The sequence below is a fragment of the Glycine max genome, chromosome 6 (genome assembly GCF_000004515.6).
Source record: "Glycine max cultivar Williams 82 chromosome 6, Glycine_max_v4.0, whole genome shotgun sequence".
In the NCBI taxonomy this organism is placed as follows: domain Eukaryota; kingdom Viridiplantae; phylum Streptophyta; class Magnoliopsida; order Fabales; family Fabaceae; genus Glycine; species Glycine max.
Window position 1 is genome coordinate 4,290,380 of NC_038242.2, and position 19,810 is coordinate 4,310,189.

The following is a 19,810-nucleotide window of genomic DNA, read 5'->3' on the forward strand; positions in this document are numbered from 1 at the left end:
AAGGAGAGAGAATTGTGTTGTGATTCCATTCTATCTGTGTAGTGTTGGCAGTCAAAGGAGACAGGAAAGGACACATCTGTATCTGCATCTGCGTGCGTTTAGTTGAGAATTGAGATGCTATGCTGCTACTTGGCACTTGACACTTGCAAGTTCAGTTGCCACTCCCTACTCCTTCAACCTGATCCTTTGTCCTAACTTACACTTTCATCCAATGTTATCGCAATTCGTCTGATCATCGGGTCAAAACAATTGATGAGTGGGTGCTGGAATTGGTAGATCAATAATTAATTTGATTTAATTTGGTATATATTAAAAAAATTTAATATATATATATATATATATATTATATAAGTATATAATTAATATTATTCGATTAAAAAAAATTCATTCATATTTAAAAATTTAAAATAATAATTAAAGTATTAAAATTGATAACACAAGTCTATTTATTAAATTCCCTTAAAACTGATCGAGTTTGATCGGATCATCTCGAGTCACATGTATAAACAGTCTAATATCAAAATTAACTCGTTAATTCACCTGATCCCGATTGGACTGATCCGGTTGATCAAACCGACTGATTTGTATAACACTACTTTCATCACTAAAATTTATTATTATTCCAATAGCTCAAAAAAATTAGATAAATTATTTTCATTTATTTTAAATAATAGAGAGTAAAATAAATATAAAATCATTTTTATAGTAATTTAAAAAACAAATTTAGCGAAAAAATAGTCTATTTTTAAAATTTAAAATATTTTATTTTTATGATAAAAATATTTTCTTAAAAAAGGCAAATGAATGGGACATTGTCCCTTTTCCATTTTCTTTCCTATTTTTTTAATAAATAGTAAAGGTTTAGTCTTTTAGAACTTATTTGATTTCTTTAAAAAAAACTATTTTTTAAAACATTTTTCTTACTTATCCATCAATTTATAACCTAAAGTTTATTAAGTTTTGATAATTATTTCTAAAAGAAATATTTTAAAAATCCAAAAACATAAACAACTTGAACATTTTTCCCTTTTCACTTCTCGATTAGTGGCAGGAAATGGAGACGTTGCATAGGCTTCTTTGGATAATTAATCAAAAAGGAGTATGGGGTAACAAGGTAAATAGAGCTGGAGCTGTGTACGAGGCTTCTCCGTGAGACACATCAAACTAACAAAACTGCTGCTTTTTCTTAAACTAAAAATTTATAAACAAAGACAAAATTGTTTTCATTCACCAAAGGAAGAATGTATGACAAAAGTAAAAGGGACGTCTATTGAGATTATGAGTTCAAATTTGTCAATAAGACTAAAGAAAAATAACAAAAAAAAGATATAGCAATACATGCTAATTAAAGTTGCAATGATTTATGGAAATATATGATAAAGGTACGTAAGCCTATACATATGAAATGCCAAGCTTTATGAATGATGATAGCGTTTATGTTTTAATATCATCCGTGATTATGTATGAAGAATAAGATGTTGAGTATGCCATATTTATAGTTGTTTATGCATGATATGTATGCTATAATGTGTCCGTAATAAGGCACTCACTTATACATTGTCTTATTAATTTATTATATTCTAAACAAGAAGAAAGGAATCTTATAATTTATCTGTATGGCTTATATGATATATTTGAAATAAATAAGTTAACAGACAAAAATAGGAGTTGAATCGAGTGTTTGTTATCTTTAAACTTTTTCGCAAATATACAAATTCAAAAACAAATTAATAGACATAAGGAAAAAAAAAAAGAAGAAAGAAACATTCCGATTTCATATTGGTTTGTCTCCAATCTGAGATTGCATTTAGTCCTTTCTTTATAAGGTTTTTCACTAATCAAACCATGGTTACAACCAAATATTCTTATCAGCCTCTTTGGACCTTACAATGCAACAATTTGGTCTTATCCCAAAATCACTAGATCCAAGTATTTTTTTAAACATTAAACCTCTTCAGGCTTTCACAAACCACAAAGGTTTAAGATGTTTACAAGAGTAGCAACTCTCAACAAAGAGAATATACACGATCAAGCACAAGTAGAAAAGCTTTGCAACAATAAAGTGCATGGAAGTTTTAGCTTAAAGTAGTGTCCAGAAAATCAAAGTGATTGAGATCAGAGCCTGAAATCGTCAAAAAAAAAAAAAGTTCTCATTGTCTCTTCTTATTCTTCTCTTTATAGTCATTAAGGAATAACTTTTTCCCTAATTTGATTGTGCGTTAAATGCATGAGCACATTCTTCACGTGAAGAGGCTTTACTTGTCTTGTTTGAAAGAGAGAGAAAAAATGTAGCAAACTGTGTAATGACAATTAATACAAAAAAGGTGTAATTGTTTTACTGACCCTAATAAAGAGCTATTTGTTTATTCTCATTCCTTCTTCATAAGGTATAGTTGAATCGAGAGGCTGATTTGATACATGTTTTTAATTTGATGGTATGGGGATTTGCGGGTTCCCCCGGCTGATTGCCAACGTCACTTTTGACAACACTAGGGCTGACTCGAAGGAGAATGGGCTGCAACTATATGGTCAATTTGGAAGCATAGAAATGGAATAAAATTTAGAGGGATTGGCCGTGATATTGAAGCTATCATGGATGAACTTAAGTTCTGGGCTTGGATTTGATTATTCTCTTTATACATGCATGGCGTATAGATATTCAAGCTTGCTTGCAAAACTGTGGCTAGTCTGTAGCGTGTTTATGATTGGGAATGGAAATTAAAGAGTGCATGAAGGGGAACATAATCCATTTTGTTACTGCAGTTGCTTTGTTGACAGCAAAGGAATCACAAGGATGACGTGCCGGGCTATGACCTTATTTGGGGGAGCTATTAATCACAGGGATGGATCTATGTAATTAAAATGTAATGGCACAATTGTCATCACCAAGTAATTTTTTTTTACTTACATATATTAAATAAATATTTTTTGTCCCCATAAAAAAAAAATATTGTTCCCATTAGAAAATTATTAAATGATGAATGTAAAAAGTTAAAAAAAGATAAGAAAAAAAATTGATACTAATTTTATTCTCTTAATTTTTATTATTTTCAATTTTTTAATAGAGTTTAGATATTTTTGTATCGTTTCTGAACGAAGGGTTAGAGGGTAAGCAATGAATCTTTATGGGGAGGTATTTGTTGGATTTGTGTAATAAGAGTATCTCAGTAACTTTTCGGATTGTGGCAGTCATCACCTAGTGTGGCAATGCCCAATCCTTTATTAATGAAATATATGTTTGCTGTTAAAAAAAAACATGAAACAAACAAGCATAACTTTATAATAAATGCAAAAAATATTCGAATAATTAGACACAAGATTAAAAACTTAGTTGTTTTTAAGATAGTCTACTTCATAATATAATGTGTTAAAATGACATCATCTAGGTATATATAAAGGAATTGAACTTGTCTTTTAATAAAACTTTGGGCGTTTTTTATTAAAATTAAAATATGCATTGGACGCTTTGTATATAATTAAAATGTCTGCATATATATATATATATATATATTACTTTAATAAATTTTAGGTACCGTTTGATAAAGAAGGAGAGGAAGAACTTAGATCATAAAAGAAAAGAAAAAGAGAGAAATAAGACAAAAACAATTAACTTTTTTAGACTAGTTAGTTTAAAAAGAAAGAAAGGATATTTATTATTATTATTATTATTATTATTATTATTTCCATTTCGTTTAATATTTCTTTGCATCTTTACTCTTCCAAACAATCAACATTCTTTCACTTTTACTCTTTTTCTCATTCTAACACAAAATTTAGTGAGAGAAAAATTGATTAATTCATCTAAAAAAATTAAAAACGACAAAACTTTAATTGAGTTACAATTTTAAATTTTAAGTTCTTAAATACTAAACTGGTAAAGGTCTATGGAGGAAGCTTCAATTTTTTTTTTATATTAATAATATTGTGTAATTTTTTTTATTGGGTCTTTGTTGCGCTTTTTTTTGTGTTTTTTAATCTTTGTAATATTGAGCTTTTATTTAGTCTTTTATGTAAGCTTTTATATTTGTGTTGTTTAGGGATGGTTTGGTTGTGTTCAAAGGGGGAGGAGAGTAGAGAATTTTTTTCAAAAATTTAGGTGAGTCCTATAATTGTTTCTCTACTTTAATTCAAATATTATTTTTAATTCTTTCATTTTTTCACTTCCAGACAATTAAATCGTCCCTTAGTTGGACCTTTAGTAGGTCTTTTAGGAATTGGCCTCAGTGGCTTTTAAATTCATAGTATAAATAGATTAAATGGTTTTTAAATCCATAGTACAAATAATTTTGACTCATTTGAAATGAAATAACATTTATTGATAATGCTTGTAAAAAGAAACATATTTTACTAGTAAGAGTGTTCTCTTAACTCTTGTCTGCAACTCTAAATTCTTATAAATAAATAAAGTATTTGCGGCAATTTCTCATTGACTTATCCTCTCTTTAACTTATCAATAGAGTGACGTGACATTCCATTTCTTGTCTTTTTAACTTAATTTTTCTTCGACCTTTTGTGTTCCTAATCTAGCTTCGAAATTAAGATGCTAAAATTTTTATTCATAGAAGAAAGAGATTTTCATCACAGACACATACTAAAAGTAATATGGTGATATTTTTTTATTGATTGCCATAATTCATGACAATTAAACTTTATTTTGTGTTCTTACAAACATGTACTACACTGCTTTGATCAGCATGTTCACATATTCTAATCACCTTTCCTACCTAGTTGGTTTGATTCATATTGTTATTAACATTTGTCGAAAATTCAAAACATGACATAAACAATATTAATTTTTAATGAAGCTTAATTATTAGTACATGGATTGAAAAATGAATAATATCTCACAAAAATAGTTATGCAGACAAAAATGCCCATAATATATACAACAATAACGCTCATAAAAAATAATCAAGAACTCCCTTGTAAGAAATTTAGGATAATATTGTTGAATTCTCCTGGCTTTTCCATTTGAGGCACATGGGATGTTTCCTTTATCAATTCCAATCTTGCATTCTTACTTATTACCCTGCAATACGTTAATTAGAACCAATAATTCGTGTTAGTCACACCACCATGGCTTTATACCAATGAACAATTATATACATACTTAAAATTTCTTTTCCATTTCATTTCAGCTCATTTTATATCTTTCTTTTCCTTTTTCATCACATCACTTAAAATACGTTTATTATCTCTATATACATTTTCTTTTTCTTCCTATCTTCCTCTCCTTCCACCCAAAGTGGAGCATACGTTTATATTTTTCCTATACTAATTCCACACTCAGGTTCTCACCCTCTATCAAGGTACACTCTTTTATTTACTAGTTAATTCAGTTATAGATGGAAATGTCAATGGTTGAATGAAAATTAAAAATTACAAAAAAAATAATATAGAAGCATTTAATAGATGTCATTTGGATTTTTTATTTTTATTTTTAGTTGGAGATAAGAAAGATATCATTTGGATTTGGAACAAAGAAAAAACTACATTTTTCAAGGAAAAACAAAGGCACACAAAGTTAGAAAGATACTCTTTCAGTTCATGGGCCAATTGCACGGGAAATATCTGGTCTTGTTCCCCCCAGACTATGAGAACCTCCTGAATATGATTAATATGAATCAGCCATGGTAACAATCGAATGTCATGTTTTATTTATAAATGTGAATATAAGAAAGTATGTATGTAAGTACGAGCTTATGGAGCTTTATGCACGTGGATATACACATGCACTATGGTTACCTGTTGAAGAGGTGAAACATTTGAAGTATCATTCCTTCCGATGGTTATCCCTTTTAGAAGCTCCAATTTTTCCTTCTTATTTTCTCCGTATAATTCCTACAAATAATAAAAACTATGCATTAATGAAAATATAGAATTCTTAATTTTTAGTATTTTCTTTTCAAAATAGTCAAATTTCGGTTTTGCTAACCCCATGGAACGAAGTACAGGAGATTTTTTTTTCGCGTGTAATTTTTTACATCTCGCTTGTAAATTTTTTGTGCTAATAGTCAGCGCTGGACTTAAGAGTAAGGAAGTGTAAATATACCTCTCCCTCTTTGAGAAAATTGTAAGTATATATATATCTAGAGTTTTTGCATTTTGCTTTCTTAATTTTGTATATTTAAACTGGTCGTTTTCAATTTCTCATTTTGTGATCAAATTTTGGTTTTTTAATGGCAAGCTTTTATTTTTCATTTCCATTTTATTCAAGTCTAAAATAATAATAATTTGTCTCACCACTTAGATCCGACACCACTGATAGTTGTAATTTCTATATCCCAATGGTGATTTTCTTTTTCAAGAGTTTCTAAATATGCTATCCATGTCTTCAAATTCCTTCTTTCATAACTAGATTGGAAATTAAAATAAAGTGACTAAGTGAGAAAGAAGAAAAAGAGAAGTTACGTCTATGAAGGCTTTGAGCATAAAATCGGGCACTAGCGGGGGAGGGTTGTAGATGGAAAGAGACATCAATTTTCGCAATTGGTGGGGCTTGGTAGGCAACATGAGGTCATCGATGCTCTCCATTTCAGAACTTTGCACCAACGCCGTGTTGCTACTCATCGTCATATTCACACCGGAGCTAGCAATAACTACTTTTTGCACCCTCTCTTGGCCCAACATCTTAGCCAAATTATAAGCCACCATGCCCCCATAGCTGGTCCCCACCACGTGGAACTTTTCTACCTCCAATTTGTCCAAAAGTTTACCCACCGACGCTGCCTGAAACATTTCGCTTCTTTCCCCCGACTTCGTGTGCGACCCTCCGAAGAATACGAGGTCGGGGACGTATAGGTTGAAGTGTGGGGCCAGGAACTTCACCTGGCGACGCCATTGCCACATGGCCGCGGGCCCAAACCCGTGGATCAGAACCAGGGAGGGCTTCTGGGCCGCTTCGACTTTTCTCGGGCCCCAAAAGTGCATCGTGGTTTCGCCGTCCTTGTCCACGCTCAGGGCCTGCGACCAGAGCCCAGCGCTCGTAAAACATCGTCGGATGTACTTGCTGTACAACGACACGAAGCTAAATGACGACGAAGGCATCTTCGAATTGAATTGTTTTGATTCCTTTGTTGGGGATCAGACATTAATTTGTCTTCAACAATTTATGTTAGTTGAAGGGAGTATCGCATGATGCATTATGCATCCCTTTTGTTTCGGCTTATTTATGGATAACCGCGTTTGTTTCGCATAGCCTTTGCCACTAAAAGAATTTGTTGTGTACGTTTCATGATTGTATATAATCAACTTCCAATTTCATATGCACGCATGTGGACTAGTTAACTTGTTGAGGGTTCGCAAGTATAATTTAATTTAATTTAAAATAATAGTATAATTATAGCAATATATAAAAAATTAGAAGTCACTCTAATAATAGCATGCGAATTTTGGTTTTCGTATTCGCTTGTTGTAGCCATTCTCGTTCGCATGTAGACAAATTGTGCCCCTAATTTATATAATACTCAAGAATGCTCCTGTAAGAAATTTAGGAGAATGTTGTTGAATTCTCCTGGCTTTTCCATTTGAGGCACATGGGATGCCTCTTTTATCAATTCCAATCTTGCCTTTTTACTGATTATCCTGCAAAATTTTAAATAGAAGCCAACAATTCCTGTTAGTGTATCATCATGGCTTTATACAATTATCTTTAGAGAAAGAATTAATACCCCACAGTTTTCACTCTTTAACACTGTACTCTTTTATTTACTAATTACTATCGCTAATTCAATTATAGAAGATGTCAGTTGAATAAAATTAAAAGAAAACTAAAAAATTACAAAAGCATTCAATAGAAGTCATTTGGATTTGGAACACAGAAGAAAAAACCACATTTTTTAAGGAAATTTAAAAACAAGACATGCACAATTGGAAACATACTCTTTTAGTTCGTGGGCCAACTTCACCGGAAATATTCGGTCTTCTTCTCCCCAGACGATGAGAACCTCCTGGGTATGAATAATATAAATTACAATAACAATTGAATATCAAATTTTATTTATTTACTAATATGTATATATTGGGGTAGGTATATAAGTATGAGCTTTATGCACATAGATATACACTATGCTTACTTGTTGAAGAGGTGAAATTCTTGAAGTATCATCCCTTCCGATGGTTAACCCTTTCAGAAGCTCCATTTTTTCCTTCTTATTTTCTCCATATAATTTCTACAAATCATAAAAATAATGTATTAAGGAGAAATATAGAAATATTATTTTTTTCTTCTTGTTTGTTTGTTTGTTTCTTTCTCATCACATCCCTTATCAAATTTTTTCTCTTCCTCTTGTTTTTCTTTTGATGTCTTTCCTTCCTAGTTCCTAGAAAACTAGAATGGATGTTTTCCCCTTTTTCCTCAATAACCTAAAATATCTAGTGCGCATATTAAAATTCATATTAAGGTTCTAAAGAAAGAGAGAACTTACATCCAAGAAGTCCCGAAGTAAAAAATCAGGCAAGAGTTGGGGAGGCTTGTGAATGGACAGCGACATCAATATTCGCAAATGTTGTGGCGTAGGAGGCAACATCAGATCCTCGATCTTTTCCAATTGTGCCCTCTGCACCAACGCCACGTTGCTGCTCTTCATCATGTTCACACCAGAGCTCGCAATAACTACTTTTTGCACCCTCTCTTCCCCCAACATCTTGGCCAAATTGTAAGCCACCAAGCCCCCATAACTGGTCCCCACCACGTGAAACTTCTCAACCTCCAATTTATCCAAAAGTTTCCCCAGCGACGCTGCCTGAAACGTTTCGCTCCGTTCGCTCGATTTGGTGCTCGATCCTCCGAAGAAAATTAGGTCCAGAACGTACACGTTGAAGTCAGGGGCTAAGAACTGGACCTGTTTGCGCCACTGCCAAATGGACTCGGGCCCAAACCCGTGGATCAGAACAACGGAGGGCTTCTGGGCCGTTGGGTTTGTCGGGGCCCAAAAGTGGAGCGTGGTTTCGTCGTCCACGCTCAGCGTCTGCGATGAGAGCCCAGATCCCGTGAAGCAGCGACGGAGGTAGAGGCTGTACACGGACACCGGGCTTAGAAATGAGGGAAGCATCTTCAATTGGATTGGTCCCTTCTTCTTGCAGATAACAAGTTATTTATATTTATTATCTTATCAATTGGGTCACGTCAAAGGAAAATTCAAAAAGTTAATGACTTTATGGCTTTTTAATATTAATTAGGAGAAAGTCGTAAAGATTGTTGGCTTCAAAAAACTAGTGTAAGAATACGTTGGTTTGTAGGAAAAAAAATAATAAAATGATATAAAATTCACATTTTTATATTTTAATTTAATTTAAAACTTTCACCTTGATTTATTTATTTTCATGGACTCTAAAGAGTGAAATTTTACGTGTAGGTCTGGCTGGCTTTGACTAAGAGAAATTGTTTCTTGATTCTAAAGAAGCTCCATTATATGTAATATATGACGGAGGCTGATTGAAAGTGCTTATGATGAGTGGAAGAAATAAAATCCAACCTTTTGCACTAAAAAGAATATTGTTGGCCGTTGGGATAGTTATATTTATCCGTGAAAATTTGAAAGTCGCAACTCACGGTTAGCATCCACTTTTTGGTGGGTCGGGTTGGAATTTTTAATTTCTCATCCAATCCATTTTTTTACTAAATAAATTAATATTTATTTTGATATTTTATACATGTATTTATTAATTTTTTTGTCTAAATAAATTGTTGTTCAAATTTTAACATAATATATTCACTTATTTACTAAGTATTTATTATTCAATATTTATAAAATATAAAAATTAATTAAAATGTATGTATTACTATTATTTTTTAATATTTTTTTTCACAGGTCATCACTCCTAACTCATATGAAATGTGGGACAGGACAGGTTAATCCATTTTGCTATTCTAGTCAATATGGAATTATATTTTATGAGTAATAATAAATTTTGATAATTATTTAATTTATCTCTTTCTTGTCTATAATTTATTGTGAAAAATTTAAAGTATTAAAATATTAATTAAGGTATACAACGCTACAAATTTGCCTAAATTAAGACAGATATATGTGTCATTTTTTTTTCTTTACATGAAAAGTGACGGAACGGTGAAGACATAAAAGTAAAAGTTATATGTTATAATATTTGATAAAATCAGCTAAAAAAATTAACGGGAAATTGAAAAATTATATTAAATTATAAATATTCAGTAAAATTAATTATTAAAATAAATGAAAATAATAAAATTATGATTTATTTTTAAAAATTCAGAAAATTTAATAGATATATTAAAGATAAAAAAATTTAGAAGTTAACATTTTTCAATTAACATTTCAAAAGTCATTAGAAATTCTTGAAAAATTACTAAAAAAATTATTTATCAAATATGAGATTTTCAACTAAAAAAAACTACAAAGTAAAATGTTTTGCCGAAGCCATAATTGATAACTTGTTGGGAGATGAATTGTTTGGTGGGCGCGAATATTTGACTAAGAATTTATTTCCATTGTGGAAGAGTGTCGAAACTTAGTTGGGGGAGGGCATCGCTGATGTATCACGACGGTGAGCCACAACGGAAACCTTCACCAAACCCCTAAATTTTTAATTCATTAATACGGTATGCTGCTTTTCCGGATAATTTGGAAGACATTTATTAAAATTATCAACAAGTGAATAAATTACAGATATAACTCTCGTACAAATACCAAATTTGCTTTTATTTTTTTCTTTGGCGTTTGTGGGGTGCGTGTGTTTTTCTTAGATGGAGATTTTTTAATTTCTTTGACGATGGCGTATGCTCCATTTATTGTTATATTATTTTGCGTTTAATATAATTTACATTTTTCAAAAAAAAAAAATTTTTACAGGCTTAGATCTTTAAGCACTTTCTGGCCATTAACTTCCATCAATTAGCCAATAGCTCGATCACATTCTTAGAGAAGCATGTGCAGAGCTGATCCAACACAGCGCATGGATGAATACCATTTGTTGGTTCCACTGTATTTTTCATCCATACAACATATCCACTTGATAAGGATATCCCCCGAGAGATCCTGTTAAAGTTCCTGTGCATCTCCTTACAAACAACCATGAATCAAGTATAGTCTGGTAGATCTAGTACTCGAGTCAAGGTGAATAATTTATTTTAAAAAATAAAAATTAATAATATTATCATAAAAGGAGTGGAAAATTAGGGATATAGATCTATATAGAGTTCAAATATGCAAAAATAACATGATAAAATATGCGCATTCAAAATATTTGTATGTAACTTAAAAAAAAAATGAGAGGTTCATTTACAATTTAAGTATGGATTCACCATAGTCTAGGAGTGTCTTTTCTTCTAAAAAAAAATTGGAGCGACTTTCATGTTTATGTGTGTATTTATACTTTCATTGTATTTCTTTAAATTGATAAATTTTTACTTGTTAATTTTTTATTAGCAGAAGAACATTTAAATATACGGTTTATCCCTTTTTTTTTTCTTTTTTCACACTTTATCATTCGAACAATCTTATATTCTTTTTTTTTTCACACTTTATTATTCAATCAATCTTACATCTTCTTATATATGTTAAATTCTTTTGAACTGTATATTTAGTAAGATTTTTTAACTACCTCAGATCATGCTTGATAGAAGGATGGTTATTGAGGGCTTGGATCTTCACACCGGACACATTAGGGTTCTCACATGTAGACACAGTAGGGAGCCACACATATTAGAGGAAGAGGAAGATCTGTGCACCTGATGTTTCAACGTTTCAGTGTTTTTCATTGTATTTCATCCTAGTTATATTATTTTGTAATGACATATTTATGATACTCACTTTTCGGAATTGATATATGTCGTTCCAGAAAGTAATTTTCATAAATATGTTTTAAGATATAAAAGTGTATAATAGGTCATAAACAATATAAAGAGAATTGATGGGTATACTTAGGAAACATGAGAGGGTGTAAATAAGTAAATAACAAGTTCCCTTATAAGGCTGTCATTTAAGAAATATATGCTTATTGTTAGTGCATAATAGATCAAAAGAAAAGAAAATACACCCCCTCCCCCTAGAGGTTACACGAAGGAAGAAGAATACTAAAATCATGTGAAAGGTTCAAGTGGAATCTGAGACTTTGTATCCCTTAATTTATACGCCTCCATTTGAAACATATATTACAAGTTTCATATTGCTCTTGTGGAGAGACAGAAGCCAATTTTGATTTTAGAGTGTCCTCACATATTTTCTGTTCCAATATCCTTGAATTTCATTCGTTTTATTGCACTTGTTGCGGGAAAATTATGAAACTCCCGAATCAAACAAACACATGGCATGCATCCAACAACTACTTAGGAGTTCCATTGCCAATTTGCCATACCATAACATTAACAACATGCACGCCCTTGCTTACTTCGATGGCGAAAGTTGGGTAAGGACTATGGAGAGAGCCAATGTACGTTGGTTTCAACTTTCTCACTTCACCTACTACAATCCTTAATACACCTCACTACGTTGATAACGACCTCTATAGACTGAAGCACGTTAAGTATTCTTATGGATAGAGACTATTCAATAATCCCTTTGATTGATCAAATGAAAATTTGTTCTATGGCTGTTTTTTTCAATTCTATAGGGGGAGGCGTTCAATTTTGGTCACTTTTTAGAATTTTCTACTGGTTCCGTTAGTGTTTGCAAGTTGCAACTGAAGTAGGTAATTTTTGTTTTATACGAAAACTAAAGTATTTTTGGTTTGCAATAAAAAAAGCATATTCGATAGTGACACTCTAAAATTTATGTAAGAAATATTACTTTAAAACCACATTTTTCATAGTGTTTACTTTTTTAATCTTTAAGCCATCAAATAACAACTATCGATTATCCATCCTACTTGAATTGTTTTTATTTCAATGGACTTTGATTATTCGCACCCTCTTCATATTTTTTGTGTGAAACCATTCCGATATGTCATTACTATAATGGGATCACCTTTTCAATCTCCAAAGTTCAACATGTACCGGAACTCTGGTTGCCCACTTGAGTATATTTAAAGCTAATATATCTTTTTTTCCTTTTAAAAAGTTTACATTATTATAGTATCTGGTGTTGGATAAAGATATTTTAGTTAGTTTTTAATTTTTTTTTACTAGTTGAAAAAATCATTTGGTTATTTAATAAATAAATTTTTTTAGTAACTTCTAACGTTTTTTAAACGTTATTTAAAATAAGATTTTTTTAAATGCAAGCATCTAGCTTTTACTTTTTTATATTTTTTCACTTTTATTCCCAATATACTTATTTATTTCCTTGATATCTTTTTTAAATAAATAATTGTATTATTTTTTTTATTTCATACTTTTTTGTTACTTCAACAATTAATTTTATCAAATATTTTTAATTTAATAAGTTAGTTGTTCAGATTTCAACTATTGGATTCTAACTTTAAGCTACCGGTTAATTTTTTAGTTAGTTTTGTCCAACATAACATATATTTATATATTTAGAACTTTTTCCACCTTTCTTATTTTAGTCATATTTATGGTCTGTAAAGTTTAAACACTTGCAAAATGCAATTCAATTGTCAAAAAATGATGCAGCAATTAGCCTAATAACTTAATTGGTGTATAGTTTTGGCATATTTTCCATAAGGGATGGAAGTGGTTGATGGTTAGATTGATTGGTTCACCCTTTCTCGTTGACCTTTGTGAAGGCTATCTATCCTTTTGTTTTTCTTTTGCTATTTTTTCTCCCTTTCAATAATTTAAAAATATCTAAACCCTTTTGGATTTTTTTAGTTGTATAGATTGCTATTTCTGTAATCCCATGCCTAGACCAAGGCGCAGATGTATATTTGATGGTCTTATTAGGATTCTATGAATACAAATTGCTTAGTATCCTAGTTCTGGAAGCTACCCACGTTTATCACATTAAAAATTTCAAAGGAAAGTCTGATTGTCGGGTTGCCATGTTTGAGGTTGACATCTTAACAATAACAATAATAATACAGAGAAGCGTGACCTACCAAAAACTGGGAAAAATATGAATTGAATAAACAAAGAAAACCGTCCAATGTGCATCAAAAGATTCGATAATATGGAATTGTTGGTTTTGCACCTGGCAAATTTATGTCAAATTCTTGGACCTTCAATGGAATGTTCATCAACAGCTAAACAAAACATAAGTGCATGACTAGATGGCAAGAGAGACAAAATGGAAATGCATGCATGTTTGTATGGGGTTGGGGAAGGGTAGGATAGCAATGAAGTCAATAGGTAGGCGAGTTACTTGACCTCTAATTAATTGAACATACGACAACAATTTATAATTATGATATAAAAAATAGTGTGACAAAATATAAAATAAAAATCATTCATGCATGTAGTATAAGTTTGCCAAGTAGTAATGTGGCATACGTGTTCAAGAAGAGGTCCAGAAGTCAAGGAATCTCTCAAATGTTTTTTTCTAAGGGTAGTTGGGACTTGGGAGAATGAATGTGCTATAAATTTCTCACCCTTCATTTATTTTTTTAGTATCATCAATTATACCAACTTATATGTTGTCTTTGTAATTCCCTAGATTTAAAAGCTAAGGGAGGGGTTTTATTCAAAGCATTACATTTCACATACATAAACACATACTGATTCTAGATGAGTTCTAAAAAGATTACATGGAAGTCTATAGTGTTGATCTTAAGTTGTAACAAGACTTCAGAAAAACAGGTTTTGAAACAAGGTTCTTTCCAAAGGTTATGCCTCTCGGATATAAGCATTCCCAGCTCCCCTCAGGCCATTGAAGATCTTTCCATTTCCATTTCCCTGGTTGGCCCAAAACTTCACACATTCACACTAGATGAGCTAAGGGAAGCAACACATAATTTCTCATGGAGTAATTTTCTGGGTGAAGGCGGGTTCGGACCCGTGTACAAGGGTTTTGTTGATGATAAACTTAGACCTGGTTTGAAGGCTCAGCCTCTGGCTGTGAAACAACTGGACTTGGATGGCTTGCAAGGTCACAGGGAGTGGCTGGTTAGTTTGTGTTTTTTTTTTTTTGTTTCACTTCATTCTAGTATTAGTGACAAATCAATTTACAAGTATTACTCTTATGGATAAAATCCAGCTAATGAAACAAGGTTCAAGAATATCTGATACTTGTTTGCCTGGCACATATTTTCTTTTATAGGCAGAGATTATATTTCTTGGACAGCTGAGGCATCCACATCTTGTTAAGTTAATAGGGTACTGTTGTGAGGATGAGCACAGGCTTCTGGTGTATGAATACATGGCAAGAGGCAGCTTGGAGAATCAACTGCACAGAAGTACGTTGCTTTTCTTTATTCCACTCTTTTTTTATGCTTTTTCTCTATTTTTCCCCATCAAGGAAGGAGTGAAAAGTTCAATCAAACTTCAACCTCTAGGTAGCTCGATGATCGAATAATTAGGTTATTCCGTTCTTTTATTACCAAGCACATCTAATTAATTCAATTCTACTTGTTTTATATGGATTCTGACGAGAATTCGCATGATAGTCGAGGATATATTTTGAGAAGAATATATCACCTAAATATTTGGAAATTAAATTCTTACCAATAGTATAAAGTATAAATTAAGCCTTAAGTTTTGTTATAATACAAGCAGGATACTCTGCTGCCTTACCATGGTCAACCAGGATGAAGATTGCATTGGGTGCAGCCAAGGGTCTCGCCTTCCTACATGAAGCAGATAAACCTGTGATATACAGAGATTTCAAAACTTCAAATATCTTACTAGACTCGGTATGCTCATCTTCCCATATGCAATAAAGAAAATAAGTTTACGATATATGATAATTTATTTTATTCATGCTAGAGTTTAATTTTGATATACTGTGTGCATGTGTCAACCAATTAAAAATAATTTTAAACAAGATTTTAAAGCAATTATTACGAAAATCAACAATTTTTAATTATGTGATAATCCATGATTGAAAGACAATATAAAAAAACATTTACCCAGTTAATTAGTGTATTTCAATTAAATTCTTTATTTTGCCTTTCCAAATCCAGGATTACACAGCTAAACTATCAGACCTTGGGCTAGCAAAGGATGGTCCTGAAGGGGAAGCCACACATGTAACAACAACATGCATAATGGGAACCCGAGGCTATGCTGCTCCTGAGTACATCATGTCAGGTATAGACAATATCAAGATGCCATTAACTATGCTTCTTGTTGTTACTTAATTCATTTCTGAGGTTTAAAGATCTTCAGAACTCAACGATTTTGTTTCTTTTCTGGCAAGTCACATTGATGAATTCATTGCCTGATCCCAGGTCACCTTTCCACCAAGAGTGATGTGTATAGCTATGGAGTGGTTTTGTTGGAATTGCTTACGGGAAGAAGGGTAGTGGATAAATGCGGGTCGAATCGAGAACAAAGCCTGGTGGAATGGGCAAGGCCTCTTTTGAGGGATCAAAGAAAGCTGCACCATATAATAGACCCAAGATTGGAAGGGCAGTTTCCTATGAAAGGAGCTTTGAAGGTTGCTGCATTGACTTACAAATGCTTGAGCCGCCACCCCAATCCAAGGCCTTCTATGAGTGATGTTGTAAAAATACTAGAATCACTTCAGGACTTTGATGATGTGATCATAGGACCATTTGTTTATGTGGCCGGGTGAGTGAAAGTGACCATTGAGAAACTGTCAAAGGGCATGAAGGAGTCCTTTGCCTGTGGTGACACCAACTCATTAGCAACGTAGATAAAATATAGTAGATAGCCAAAACCAAAATGAAAAAAAAGGTAATGAAAATAGTGTGTTTGTCATTTTAGATTGTAAGGGATGATCTTCAATGAAGAAGCTAAATGTAAGTAATTAAGTTGTAGCGTCTGATTTTGGTCAGAAATGTGTATACTATACTGCACAAGTTATCAGAAGTGGTGACTGTGATCCTCAAATTCGAATTAATGGATGCAACAATGGACAAGCATTTATTGGAGCGTCTATGTAATTGTTTTATTTGTTTAGCCATCACTACTAGTTTCAAAATGTAATCACACATAGGTCAAATTAATTTATAAGCCAATTAAAGTAATTTATAAGCTTTTTTTTGACAAAAAAGTAATTTATAAGCTACTAGAGTGGCTTTCCAAACATATTCATAAATCATAATGTACTTTTGTCACAAAAGGAGAAAGTTCCCTCTATAAATTATGCAATGAAATGGAGCAAACATGCGAGCACATAGAGATATTGTTACATATAAAAGATGGATGACACATTGACACAATAGATTAGTTGATACTTACTTGATACTTACATATCTGTTGAAACAAAAAGAGATGCATTAATTGCACTTTTTAAAGAAAACTTTCTAGTTTGAATTATGAAGTTCCACGTTACTCTTTTTCCCCTTATGGTCTTTTTTAATTTTTAATTAGCAAGGACTGAACTGAAGCTCATCTAGATTGTGTCTGGAAGATGTTTGAGAAGGGCCTCCTTCTCAAGTCTGAACATAGAACAAAAGAAGATAAAAACAAAGGTGTCGTTAGGGTTTAAACTAGTGCTTTAATGTTGATATTAAACATCATTAGTAGTTCTTGGTCCACCAGACAGAAGATATTAGACAAGGTGATTTAATGTTGATATTGTCATGTATATGAGCTCTGGTCCCCAAAAAAATAGCCACGTAAAGTTAAGGCTACTGCAATAGCCACATATCCACTTATGCGACGCATCTTTTGCATAGAGAGAACACTTGCTTAATGCATCCACGATATTTGAATTCCTTTTTGACCCTGCTGCACATTGCTTATACTTTTTCTAACAGAAAAACAGAACCTAACAACAATTATTCCGAATTATTAATGTCGAAACGTAATGGATTTTGCAATTTTGTTAATCTAATTTGTTTCTTTTCATCAACAGTTTTGCCTAGCTAACTAGCCAACGTCAACTCCGCCATAAACAATAAATTTACACAAACTATAGTAGCAATTTTCCAGCAACCAATTTGCCTCCGAATCAAAATAAATTCAACTTTAGAATCAAGAAGGATTCCAATTGTACTACTATCTTGACTTGATTATTACAATTACAATTAAATACAATTTCGTACACGAAATTACACATCCCAAATTCCTTGAAACAAGTTTGCTAAATTAAAAAAAGGAAAATAATTAACAAGCACTGCTACTCCTATTATATTATTATTACAGGAAATTGGGAGATTTAAAAGTAATTAGGATTTAAGCACAGGCACAAGAAGTATCAACAACAAGGGAATCTTCGCCCTCGTTCCTGAAGAAGAAGTAACCAACAGCGAGACCCACGACGATGGCCACAAACACCCCTCCGTTGAAGGACATCACCGACAACATCAACAAGTACCCGACCGCGGAGCTCAGCCCGAAGAGAAACGCTCCGGCGACCTTCACGCCCACCTTGACGCGGTTTCCGGCGAGCTTCCGCCGCAGAAGAGGGGCCTCGATCTCCGCCGGGAAGGGCTTTCCGGAGCCGATGAGCTTGAGGCGGATGCGGCGATTCTCGAGGAACTGGTAGAAGGCGGCGACGACGAGGCACGCGAGCAGAGTGAGGAGATAGTCCGTCCAATCGTTGGTCTTCCATGAATCGATTAGGAGATTCACCTTTCTGCTCCAGTAGAAGGTCATGTGCATCATCTTCGCTTAAGATTTTTTGGATTTCGAGGCTTAGCCAAAAACGACCACGACAACAACAACAAGCCTCGCTTATGCAGCTATTAGTACTTGTCTTGCTTATTTGTTAAGATTATGATTCCTAAAATGCCCTCAACAGTCAACAACTGTCTTCTTCTTTTTTTTTTTTACCATTTTGCCTAGCAGCACTGGCTTCTTTTCAATTTTAGTTTATGGGAGATAATTTTGTGGCTAAGCCAAACTATTTTTTTTTCTTCAAATGTTTGTCTCTATTTTTTTTAAAATGTTTTGATTCTATAAAAATAACTTTTGTTTCTGATTTGAAAATATTTTACTTTTATTCTCAAAATAGTTATAAGTTGTTAGAAAATACTACACAATTTTTAGGATAAAAAGTAAAGTATTTTCAATTAAAATAATAAAAGTAGAACAATTTTTGTAAAAGACTGAAACTGAATTTGAAATTTTTTTGGAGAAATGAAAAACACATTTTATCTTAATTTCTTTTCTAAATATTTAACGTAGTAATATATGTTTAGAACTCAATTCAAATTTATTGATTAAATTGATTAAAGTAAAACAATCCTATTGATCCATGGGTTAAGTTATGAATCTTGACAATTTTCCTAATTGGTTATTTTTCATTCTTCAAGGTTATCTATGGAATTTAAAAAATAAACCAAATTGGTAGTACATAAATGAAACAATATTGTACTGCATGTAAGACTGAGCGAACCGATGAAAAGCTTATGAACTACGCTAATTGGTAGTACATACGTAAATGAAACAATTTGGTACTGCATCTCAGCAATTGAACACCGAATATTGAACACTGAAACAATTTATAGTGTATTTGGATTTCCGTTTCAACACCTCAAACATTCGTTCATTTTAATTCATGTAGAGAGAATTTTCCGTTTGAGTACATTAAAACGTGTGCGAACAGTTATTCAAACACCCTTAATGGTCTGTTTGGTAGTTTTTGTAGATCAGAATTTAAGTTAATGTTTGAATTCAGATTAGGAAATAAAATATGTAAAAAAAAAAGATTAGGAAACAAAAATACTTTATCTTAATTGTTTTATGAGTAAATTTTAATCAATTTACAATTTACTTTTTTTTCAGAAAAAATTATAATTTACTAATACTATAGTACGTCATTGTTTACTTTATACAACAAAAATTTATAATTTATGATAAATAAAT

General features: G+C 32.1%; 4 protein-coding genes across 5 annotated transcripts; 1 reads left to right on the forward strand and 3 right to left on the reverse strand.

Moving 5' to 3' along the window:
* Positions 1 to 4,611: 4,611 nt before the first annotated feature.
* Positions 4,612 to 7,156, reverse strand: LOC100812592 (4,5:9,10-diseco-3-hydroxy-5,9,17-trioxoandrosta-1(10),2-diene-4-oate hydrolase). 2 transcript variants are annotated; one of them, XM_003527710.5, is made up of 4 exons: positions 6,412 to 7,156; positions 5,746 to 5,841; positions 5,537 to 5,604; positions 4,612 to 5,029 (listed from the first exon to the last, which is right to left on the reverse strand). In XM_003527710.5, exons 1-4 carry the CDS (start codon positions 7,045 to 7,047, stop codon positions 4,912 to 4,914), a joined length of 918 nt encoding a protein of 305 aa, XP_003527758.1. In that variant the 5' UTR covers positions 7,048 to 7,156; the 3' UTR covers positions 4,612 to 4,911. The 2 variants fall into 2 exon arrangements, with proteins under 2 accessions (XP_003527758.1, XP_040872215.1); XM_041016281.1 differs by lacking the exon at positions 4,612 to 5,029 and having other exon boundaries at positions 5,036 to 5,604.
* A 142-nt stretch (positions 7,157 to 7,298) lies between these two features.
* Positions 7,299 to 9,084, reverse strand: LOC100802801 (dihydrolipoyllysine-residue acetyltransferase component of acetoin cleaving system). The gene is made up of 4 exons (XM_003526022.5): positions 8,427 to 9,084; positions 8,076 to 8,171; positions 7,882 to 7,949; positions 7,299 to 7,584 (listed from the first exon to the last, which is right to left on the reverse strand). The coding sequence occupies exons 1-4, from the start codon at positions 9,051 to 9,053 to the stop codon at positions 7,467 to 7,469; spliced, it is 909 nt and encodes a 302-aa protein (XP_003526070.1). The 5' UTR covers positions 9,054 to 9,084; the 3' UTR covers positions 7,299 to 7,466.
* A 5,030-nt stretch (positions 9,085 to 14,114) lies between these two features.
* LOC100813130 (serine/threonine-protein kinase RIPK) lies at positions 14,115 to 16,926 on the forward strand. The gene is made up of 5 exons (XM_003527711.5): positions 14,115 to 14,977; positions 15,132 to 15,267; positions 15,587 to 15,723; positions 15,994 to 16,120; positions 16,261 to 16,926. The coding sequence occupies exons 1-5, from the start codon at positions 14,600 to 14,602 to the stop codon at positions 16,605 to 16,607; spliced, it is 1,125 nt and encodes a 374-aa protein (XP_003527759.1). The 5' UTR covers positions 14,115 to 14,599; the 3' UTR covers positions 16,608 to 16,926.
* Positions 16,927 to 17,990: 1,064 nt separating this feature from the next.
* LOC100805457 (copper transporter 5.1) lies at positions 17,991 to 18,834 on the reverse strand. Its single transcript, XM_003526026.5, has one exon. The coding sequence runs from the start codon at positions 18,605 to 18,607 to the stop codon at positions 18,176 to 18,178; it is 432 nt and encodes a 143-aa protein (XP_003526074.1). The 5' UTR covers positions 18,608 to 18,834; the 3' UTR covers positions 17,991 to 18,175.
* Positions 18,835 to 19,810: the final 976 nt, after the last annotated feature.